The 10,711-nt window shown below is 46.8% G+C and overlaps 1 protein-coding gene across 1 annotated transcript; it reads right to left on the minus strand.

Annotated features, from left to right (window-relative positions):
• Nucleotides 1-3,219: 3,219 nt before the first annotated feature.
• Nucleotides 3,220-10,441, minus strand: elfn2a (extracellular leucine-rich repeat and fibronectin type III domain containing 2a). The gene is made up of 4 exons (XM_071204886.1): nucleotides 10,250-10,441; nucleotides 8,091-8,240; nucleotides 5,480-6,468; nucleotides 3,220-5,024 (listed from the first exon to the last, which is right to left on the minus strand). Exons 1-4 carry the CDS (start codon nucleotides 10,439-10,441, stop codon nucleotides 3,428-3,430), a joined length of 2,928 nt encoding a protein of 975 aa, XP_071060987.1. The 3' UTR covers nucleotides 3,220-3,427.
• Between the last annotated feature and the right edge of the window lie 270 nt (nucleotides 10,442-10,711).

Raw genomic sequence — 10,711 nt, forward strand, 5'->3', positions numbered from 1 at the left:
ACCTCTGGGACTCAGGACAGAACGGGTTGAATCTATTCCTCAGAGACCGCCACACGTTGTGACATCTCCATTGTTTCCTTGTACGCTTTCCTCTGGAAGCCTGAGCCTGTCAGACATATCCATCACATCGGTTTATCATTGTCGTTAATTGGCCAGACTGGAGAGAAGACGCACACAATCCCTCAGGTACAGTGTCCGTACATCTGTCAGTCTCAATGTGTGGACTCTGGCCCCTGAGGAATGGAGTCAGACACCCGTCATGGTAAGTGGGAAAGATCAAACACTTCTCGAGATGATTACATAGTTAAGAAAAGACTTTGAAGGTGGAGGAGGAGCAAGGCTTGGCTCAGTGTTCAAACAGAATTGTAATGTAGAAGTGAAATAAATGAAAGCGTAGATACAACACACACAAACTGAATGATTGGGCGAATGTTGACGATCGGACATGCTTTACTTATCAATCATTGAGATAATGTAGGGGAGACCCTAGAGGGTACATGTAGGTGACCTCGGCTTCCTTCCCTCATTCTTCCAAATCAAGCCATTATTTTAAAAAGCTTCCAACCCCGCCTAGCCTGTGGTACTCATTGATTGGTTATTCCTTGGACCTAACACGTAGGGGAGCTGCCAGAGGATTATGAAACATGGGACACACGGAAACAAAACCTGGGCTCTTCATAAAAAAGGAAGCCGAGCCCCCAAGGGAATTTCCTCTGTGCTTTTATTTGCTCCCGTCCGCCAACATTAGGTTCTATTGATCTGATAGCAGAGTAATGCCGCGCCTTTGACATCCATTGTGAGCGCTAGTGGGGCTATTGGATTGGCTGCCACAGAAGATCTAGAGAGGTCAAACTCATTATGAAACAATAGAATATCTAAAGGGTGGACAATATGTACACAATCAAAGCATGTTCATATGTGCTTTTGTTGGCTAGGGTTCTGACATTTCTTCCAATGCAAAACAACACTACCTGGTTACACAGTTGTTGCTAGGACTACTTTCTACTCTCATGCTAACATTGAAATGTGTATACACATGAGCATAGTCTTCTTCTGCTACTTCACGACAGATGTATCGCCCGACCTTCTTTGTGGAGCTCCATTCTGTAGGCGGAGACCTTTATCGGTCAAAGAGGAAATGCCACCTTCTGCTTTCCCTTTCCTCGTCAAACGTACACCTCGAACGGCGGGTGAACTCGAGCCCTGTCGACGCGATGATATCATCCAGTGGAAAATCTAATAGAAATGCATCACTTCCAGGCCAATCTGACTCACATGGGAATAACGCCCAGGAGGTTAGATCCAAACACCAGCTGACCTTGGCCTGATCGTAACCTGCAGAGTCATCGTGAAGCACACATCGTGAAGCACACATCGACCTTAGTTTCTCCGACTCGGGGTACTTCCTGTCTGCCAGAGTTAGAGGCAACAGAAAACGGTGGACCATGGTTAAACATCTGATGCGGTGGGCACGGACAGAAAGAAAGATAGGCCAACGAAGGCAGCCGTCATCCATTTCAATCAGGGACCCAGTCTGTTAATAATATCAGCGCCCTTCTGACCTTAGCACGACATCAACCTCCGCAAATGACTCGTTAATGTACCCCATTAAGTTGGACAGAGGTTGCGGGTAAGGGAAAAACATGGAGGTGAATGACTTCATTAGATATTTAAAAGATAATTTATACATATTCAATTGAGATGTGTCATCAGAGAAAGAGAGGTCAGGGTGAGAATAGGAATATGCAAAGACAGCCTGCTGAAGTGTATATTCTGATCAAGAGGGAATGCATAAGATCAACACATGAATGGCAAGTACTTCCATTTTGATTATCTGAAGCACTTGTCTGGGAAGCATCCTCTTGTGTACTAAAATGCGCTGTTCATGAATGCAAATGAGAAACACATCCATCAGGCCTCCTGTTTGTGTTGTTATCATTACCAAGCCTTGCTCCCATTTGTTTGAACAGATTTCATTGCAACACCAATAAAGTCAAACCCAAATATGAAATAATAAACCATGTTCTTGGGACCGTACAGAAGAAAAAAATCAATTAATGAATATAACATAAACTTGTAGAATCATACTGTACCTCCAAATGGCACTTTGGTCCATAGCAGGTTCCCACCCAGAGCAAGCGGGTCATATACAGAAAGTGGCGAGTCATCCAGTCTGGGGCCAAGCACTTCCCTCGGGGCTTCACTCCACTTACCATCTATTGTACCTCAGTGTGTAGTGCAGGGAGCATCATTTAAGTTTGTAAGCAGCCTTGCCTCGAGCTGATACAACACCCTATCTCCTCTCCGACGCTGGCAGGTTCAAAACGAGATGCAGCAAAACCTCTAACCTGCCGTCTATCTTCCCTAAATGTGATTACAGGGTTCTTTAATATCGGAGCCAACACCTCCGCAACCAAACCGCATGACTTGCACTACTGGAATGTGAATGTTTTACCTTATAGCTCAAAGGAAATATGCTACAACAGTAAATGGGCCAGGAGAGGTTTACTTTACGCTATCTAGATAGACAGACATGCACACACACAGACACACACACACACACCGCAACTGGACTGTTATCTAAATGCAAAGCATCTCCACTAAGCTATTCATTTTGCTACCGTAGACAGGACTGAGCATAATAGAAGACTCTGCCCTAACTGTAACCTCCCACCCACACACTCACTCTCACCAGCATGCACCAACTCCATACTGTACATGCCCACACACCGGTGAACATATGTAGTGAGGTGTTTCGAATCGATAAGCATGCTCAACACACCCCCTCCTCGACCGATCCTCACAATGGTTAATTGCGAGGAAGAACAATTAGCCCGATAAGTATCACTTAATGTCCTCCCCCAAAGAGGAAGATTCAGGCTACTCTAAAACAAGCGCACCTAATTCCTCATCCGTCTCTCATTGTCTCCCTGAATGATGCTTCTATAGGAGAGCAGGTGTTGGCGGTGCATTGGAATTATTCTTTTGTAAATGGCGGGAAGGGATTAGGACGTGGGTGGGGGGGCTTAAGTCATGAAAGGGGGCTGCGTCTGGTGAAATTGCCGAGCTACAGTAAGTACCAGTTCTGAGGTAGAAAACATTTGCTTGTTACCGCCTTTTCTTGCTCATTAGTGGGGATTTGACCGACTACGGAAGCCTGCAAGGACCAAAGTGCCCAGCATGAGGTAGTTTGGTGAACACGGGAAATAACGTCTTAAAATGTCAATGGATTATTATGGAATTTTTTAAAACACCCAAAGAGAAAATCTCTTTAACTCCAGCAGGGGAATTATCAATGTCAATGGATACCTCCGTGAGTGCCGTACGCTTTTGTCTTGCTACATTAACATCCGATCCCTTTTATAAGTCTGCTGTTGGCATCGAACCTCACAATCTCCCTTAGAACATTGGACTTCCCTTTCTTGGCTCACAGCTTCTGTTGGGCGGAAACCCCCTTCCAGTAGTCCAAAATATCGTGAAGGTCCTCATCCTTGGCAAACTGCACCTTCTTACGCAGGGCGTGGCCTGCCGCTATATAGGATGCTTCCTCTCTGGGGCTCTTCTTGTAAGGCCGGAATCGCTCCCAGATCCGCAGTGTGCTCTCGGACGAATACTCTGGACTGGAGGAGTAGCCAGAGTTGTAGTTGTGGTGACGGGAAGGTGAGAGCTGGGAGTAGGTGGCTGTGGCATCCCTCTTGGTGCGGCCCAGTGGCTTGAGGAATGAAGCCTTTTGGGCCGGTAAGGGTGATTCGCTGCCGCCCTCGTAGTAGAGCGCAGGAAAGGAGTGGCGGTGCTCAGAGCTGTGGTAGTCTGGCTGAACCTCCAAGTGGTGCTGATGCTGCTGTCCTGGGCCAACCACTGCACCCCCACCCCCACCTCCACCTCCGTTCCCGTTATTACACCCCATCCCACCCCCATTCACGCTCACCCCACCACCATTGATGTTTCCCATCCCATTTCCATTGCAGCCGCCGCCTACCCCACCACCTCCTCCATTTCCGCCCCCTCCACCACAACCCACCGGGCTTCCTTTTTCCATCGGGTACTTGGGAGGGTCGCTGCGCTGCTCGGGTATATCCACACTGTACACCCTGTTACTCTTGATTGATGCCGCTGCAGGGTTACAACGGTTCTTCACGGCAGTGTCGGAACTCAACTGCCTCTGAAGGGGCCGCACTGCATTGGCTGGCGGTGGGTCGCGGTAAGGAGGGGAAAGGAAACCCCCACCGCTTATGCCCGGTCGCTCAGACAGGGGCATGACAAGGGGCACTGGGGCCATGGAAGGCGGGTGAGGGGGATGCAACTGAGGATGTAACTGAGGATGCTGCTGAGGATGTTGCAGGGGGTGAGGCTGAGGATGAGGTTGGGGGTGAGACTTTGGATGCACCTTTGGAGAGGAGGCCATGATCTGATCGCCAAGGTGGCCCGGAGATAGAGGAAGGAGGTTGCGAGGGAGGGATGCGATGCAAGTTAGCGGCTGAGAGTTGGACGCGGAGTTGGCGTTGTCAGCGCTGGTTACGACACACGCGGAGGTATCCAGCTTCAGGGCGTCGATGCAGTTGTTGATGATCTGGTTCACCTTGTCCACCTCCTTGGCGATGGTGGAGATCTCTGATGCTGAGCCACGGCCATCGTCATCCGAATCCTCCCCAGCCTCCGTCCCATTCTCAGCCCCACCTCGCATATCCACGACTGCTTCCCCTCCCATCACTGCACCTCCAGCTCCCACCCCGCCCTCCCTGCCTTCCACTGCCATTCCCGCCGTCCTCACATCAATGTAGTTGCCCTTGCCGCCCATTGCTTCAGAAAAGGCAGTGGCCATTTTTTCTACCTGCGGCAAGGTGGAGAGGCGTGAAGTACTGGTGTTGGCTGATCCGTGGAGCATGCCTGTGCTAGAGGAGGCAGACTGGGGCAGCTTGCCTCCTGCTCCACCTGAATGGTGGTGCTGGTGGTGAGCTTGCTCCTGGAGACGCTGCATCGCACCCGGGTCATTGGCCACTGCAGCAGCCGCCTCCGGGCCATACCTGAAGAATGAGAGATTCATTATCTCACCTCATATTTTGTACATCATTTTGCAAATTATCCTAAACAGCATGATCGCAACATGAAGTTGAACCCATTACTTTTTTTTTTCAAAAGTTAATTAGATTTATTATGTCCTTTCAGCGATGCCATGGAGCGTCAGAATCCTTTGTTTTAATTAAAGCTCCGAGAAATTATAAAAAATAAGAATGGCCCAAAGCTTTAATAAAGATTATGGTAGGAAAAAATTGGCTTTTCAAAACTAAACAAAGCCAACTGAAGAACTGAAGCTCTTAACGACAAACAATTTTACCAAGGAGACACACAATGCTGTTTGGCTAACATATTAGATGCAGTCACTGTGTGGTGGCTCCCCTCTCTGACCTTTATTCTTTAGGACAAAAAGGTCACTTAACACTTCCATAAACACACAGACAGAAAACAAAATGTCCTGTACCTCATCTCCAAAATAGTTTTCTTCACGCTTATAGCTTTCTTCTTCTCCTCCAGGATGCGTCGCCGCCTGAGACAGTAATAGACGACTCCAAGCACAATGACCATGCCAAACAGACATCCCAGGATGGTCATGATGTAGTGGGTGGTTGTGGACGGATTGGCTTGTGGGTCCTCTGACCCCGCAGCTCGTGTGGTGAAGAACAGACAGGTGTGGTTGTACCGCTGAGATTTGCTTGCAGACGCCACACAGTAAGTGTAGTTTGTGTGTGGTTTCAGTTTCTCCAAAGTCAGTATCTCCCTCTTAAATTTCAGGGGCTTGACGTCTGCAACAAAGCTTTGGTTGTACTGGGAAAGGATGTACATCTTACTGTATGGGCGTGGGATCTGTATCAATAGAGAAGCGCTATAGATGGAGACAGTTTCAAGCTTCATGGAAATCTGATGGTTATAGGTGGGGAGATCAGTGGACGATATGGTTGGTTGGGGGTACAGACCTTGATCTGGGTTATCCATACCTGACCCATCTTGATCTGGTGTCTGTGAGGTCATCCCTGGAATTATTACACCATCGCGACACATGGATAAAAGAGTGTAACGGGCATTTCTCCCGTGCCCGGGCAGCGGACTCAGAAGAGGATAACCATTCATTTCCAGAGGCGTTTCGCACTGGAGGCGGTCGTAGGTGTGGGTGACATTGTTGAACGCCTCCAGCCAGGTGAGGAAAGTGAAAAGATCACAGCTACAGTGGAACGGGTTTCCCGCCAATTCGCACACCTGCAGCCTGTTGAGGACCGTGAATGTAGACGGGTCAAGACGAGCCAACTTATTGGAAGATAAGTCCAGGCTGCTGAGGCTGGGGCACTCCCAGAAGGCATTGCTAGCGATGACCTCAATAAGGTTGTGTTGCAAGAAGAGGCATTGGATTCGACCCAGACCTCTCAGCATGCCCTCAGTCAGGTTAGTCATCTTATTGTAGCCCAGCTGAAGAACCTGAGACACAAAGACAAAGTAGACTTTTACACTCTTTAATAAAACCAAACACAAAACAATCTAATGTTAATAATTTGGTGGATGTTTATTGTGGTCAGCAAAAAAAGTTTCCTTTGAATTGATATCTTTTATCTGGACTAGGGGACGATATTCCGCATTTGACCGATTATCGGTATCGGCCTTTTTTTAATCAAATTGCCGATAACACTTTGGCTCTGATGCGGCCGTTTCTCCGGCTGCAGTCACCACTCTGTGTACACGAGCAATGTCCCGCCCACAGCGCTATCTGATAGGCTATTACTGAAGACTTTCCGGGCGGGAGCCAGAGAGGCGGGACCTTCTCAGATTACAGGCAGGTGCGAAGAACGCAGACACAGACAGAGGCAAGCAGCAGCGCTGAGCGGCAGAGTGTGTGTTAAACCGAAGTTCATTAAACATCCCTCTCCCCTATGCTGGAGCTGCAAAAACACCACGATCTTATGATCCAATTCTATCAGTTTCCCAGTTACACAGGGACGCGGGAAGTCAGTCAGAGCTGGGGGTGCGTGCAGCGTCTCGCAGCGCAGAGGGGGGGGAGGGGCTGCGAGTGGTGCGGAGGGGGGGGGGAGGGGCACTGCGTGTGGTGCGGAGGGGCTGCGAGTGGAGCCTCGCAGTTTTTCAGGTTGATATGTGAAGCTAGCCAACATGTATTTAGCAAATGCAAAATATTAGAAGTGAGGCTACTAGACTAACGTTAGGTCTACTGTAATAGCCTCACTTTTAATAGTTTGTAAAACATTAGCTAGCACTAGTGTTTTGTAGTTGCTAGCAGCTTATTGGGATGTTATGCTAGATAGACAGATATAATAAATTAAGCATTATTGTTAGTTAAGCATGTCAGCCTGCAGCCCTACTTCTTGTCTCTCTCTAACTCATTGCAGATGGCTGCACTAAAGAAAAGGGCACAGAGAGGAAACCAGTTGTAAGATGTTTAAAAGTTAATTAAACATAATATATGCTTAAATGCATTTCAAAGAAGTTGTGTTGAGTTGTGTCCAAGATTTTCTGATTTTACTGTAAATGTATATCGGTTCCAAATATCGGTTATCGGTCTCCTTGATTACTAATAATCGGTATCGGCGTTGAAAAAGCCATATCGGTCGATCCCTAATCCGGACTAAAAGTCTATTATTGAGTAAACAGCTTGGAAAGTTTTCAACAGCAACCATATGAAAAGATGGTGGCACAATGGATTTTGGTCATATGGTTTCAGATTATATTCCTACCTCAACTAGATACCCTAACCCTACTGTATTACATCCTACTTATTTGAACACATTAAATCAAACTAATGGCTAACTAATAAGTTAATAAAATCAAAAGAAAAAACAATAAATGAATAAAACACTAGTATACACAATACATGTGTAAGTAATTTATTATATGCCTTTTATCTGGACCCTGAGTCTGTAATAAAGTGTTCATTCATTCCATACACACTTCGAGGGATTTAACACAGACCTGAAAACAAATAATGTAATAATGTTTTTATAAATGTGTGAGGGTGGATTATGAAGATAATGAATCTCTAATGGCCAATTTAAACAAATACATAGAAACAGAGTTGTGTTCGGGCTGCTGACCTGTAGGTTGGCCTGTCCAGCGAAGGCTCCATCCTCGATGTAGCTGATCTCGTTCTTGGTGAGATTGAGGTCAGTGAGGTTTGTGAAGCGGTACATGGAGGTAAAGAGCACAGCCTTAAGTTTGTTCTCATTCAGCCTCAGGTCGTGAACCTACAGGAGACAAGAGAGTAGATTAATTTCAGTTAATGCGTTGCTCCCCTGGCAGCCATAGAGGGAAACCTCGCCAGAACTAGCTGCCAAGAGCATTTTCACCTCCACACATGCAGGTTTGCTCTCTGATGAAGCATTTCCATAATTATACATCTGGTCAAAATGTGTTTAGTTAATCACCGTCTGTTTGTCACGAGCTGAATCCCAACTGAGATAGTAAGCAGTGATACATGTTGAACCCAGGAGTGGAGTGTTAAAGAGGCCCTACTCCGATTTTTGGGTATTTCCCTTTCCTGTAGTGTGCACTTTAAAGGTGGGGTAGGTAAGTTTGAGAAACCGGCTCGAGGTACACTTGTTGTTATATTCCATGGAATGCTCTTAACATCCGACAGCAATGAATATCTGAAGTGCTTTGACAAAAAATATCATCTGTGGAAGCCGTGGCGCTGTAAAACGCACGACCAATCATCTGAGCCGGCTAAAGTAACTGGATGGCCTACCTGCCTGTCAGCCTTCCATCGGGGCACACACTTATCTCGTGCCCTCATTGGTCATGTGCGCGTTCGTGTGTGTTGGAGGAGGGGCTCTGTGAGGAAGCGGCAGATTTGTTCCGGCTGTGTATTTTCAAATTCTAGCGATCTCGAGCTGGTTTCTCCAAAATTACCTACCCCACCTTTAATGGTCTGCAAAGGCTACAACATGGTCTGCAAAGGCTGGTGTTCCTACAAGAGATAGTTCCTCTCTAGTATGTACAAGCAGGCCAATATATAACCAAATAGCATCAGCATACTCAACTTATCCAAGCATGGACGTTAAGGGACATGAATCCAAAACAGTTTACAGTTAAGAATTGTAAGTAATATATTTTCTCCTTTATTACAACGTAATTCCGTTGTTGTGGTTACGTATGCACCAAAGCTTTAAAGTTTAAACCTACTTGGCAATACACTCTATTATGTTCTGTTCCCCAAACTAATCAATTAAGACTTTGCTATGAAATCACTGCCACATAACACTCATTACCATCACTGTTATAGTTACCACCAGGATCCACCACCGTTAGAACCACACAATAAACCACAGGCACTGAGTCAACAGAACATTCAATTTACTCGCAGCTTTGCCAAAGCCACTATCACTGCAGGATTATCAAAGACCCCCATCACCCCGTCTGGCAGGCATTACCGCAGCATCCGGACAGAAACAACCAGACACAGCTTCATCCCGCATGTCAAAGAATATTTCTGTCTTTACTTCTAGATATTTAACCCTTCTGCCTGTTGACATTACGACCAACCCTGACTCGTCATCTCCTTTCAAGAATGTGTCGCTGCACTCATTCTCAGTTTAATGACCGGTCAACTCTCGGTCACAGAGCCTAAGAGTCAGGCAAGTGATTGAGTATTTCTAGATGTCGGGGATATCTCCAGTGTTCCCGGTGTTTACGCACCCTCCCCCAATATGTGGATTAACTCTCTGTAAACTAGTTAAACGGTGTATCGAGAGAGAGACTGGTCAGATTCTGACCCGTGCAGTCAGAACCTCTGGCTGTGTGACTTGTGATGTGAATTTCTCCGGCCGATACTTGTAAATAAACATCTGTGTTTGACATCAAAGCCTCCTGGTGTCTCTCTGAGTCCTGACTCTCCAGGCAATAAGACTGTTAAACAACGGAACTGCTGAAACAATTTCATAACATTCATCTGCTACGTAGTAATTATCTATTATCTAATATATCATTCCAATGACTCGTATTTCACTTTCTCAGAACTATTTTTCTTTTTGTATTACTTTTAATGAAATACTTTGATATTGGTTAATATTGTCTGCTTATCTGTATCATTGTGCTGCATAGTTGGAGAAGCCTGTGACCTAAGATCTTCAACGACATAATTACTCTGTAGCCGACAACAAAGAACCCTGAAATGGCATTTTCTGACATCATGATAACTCAGAGTGCATGAAGGTTTTAATAGAGGTGGTGTAAAGGCCCGCAGATAGATACTGACCGTGCTGTTGATGTGCTGGGGGATGGTCTCGTAAGGAGGCTGGTTCTGACTGCAGATAGCCAGCCACACGTAGCCTTTATCCCCCTCTATGAGCCAGCAGTCGCCTTTCACCCAGGCCGGCATGTGGAGGAGCAACAGTGCAGGGAGCAGGAGCGAGAGCAACAGGGAGGACAAGCGCTGTCTGCTGGCCATGGTTTGGGTTATCGAGCGATATCGCCTCAGTAGAAAGGAGGAAGAAGAGGCGTTGAAGGGAGGGAGGCGGCGAGTTTTGAATCAGGAAGGGCTGCAGGTCGGGGGGGCAAATCTAAGTAGAGAGGAGGGTGAACTGAAGGGCGTCTTCGCGGTGATTAGAGCTGAGCTTGCAGCATGGCGGCAGGTCCTGTCCCCATTTCAGGTGTTCCACGTCAAAGGGTTTCGGAGACTGTCACCCCAGCTGCTTACTCATGGCCTCTGACAAGTGTA

The sequence above is a fragment of the Pseudochaenichthys georgianus genome, chromosome 1 (genome assembly GCF_902827115.2).
Source record: "Pseudochaenichthys georgianus chromosome 1, fPseGeo1.2, whole genome shotgun sequence".
Taxonomy (NCBI): domain Eukaryota; kingdom Metazoa; phylum Chordata; class Actinopteri; order Perciformes; family Channichthyidae; genus Pseudochaenichthys; species Pseudochaenichthys georgianus.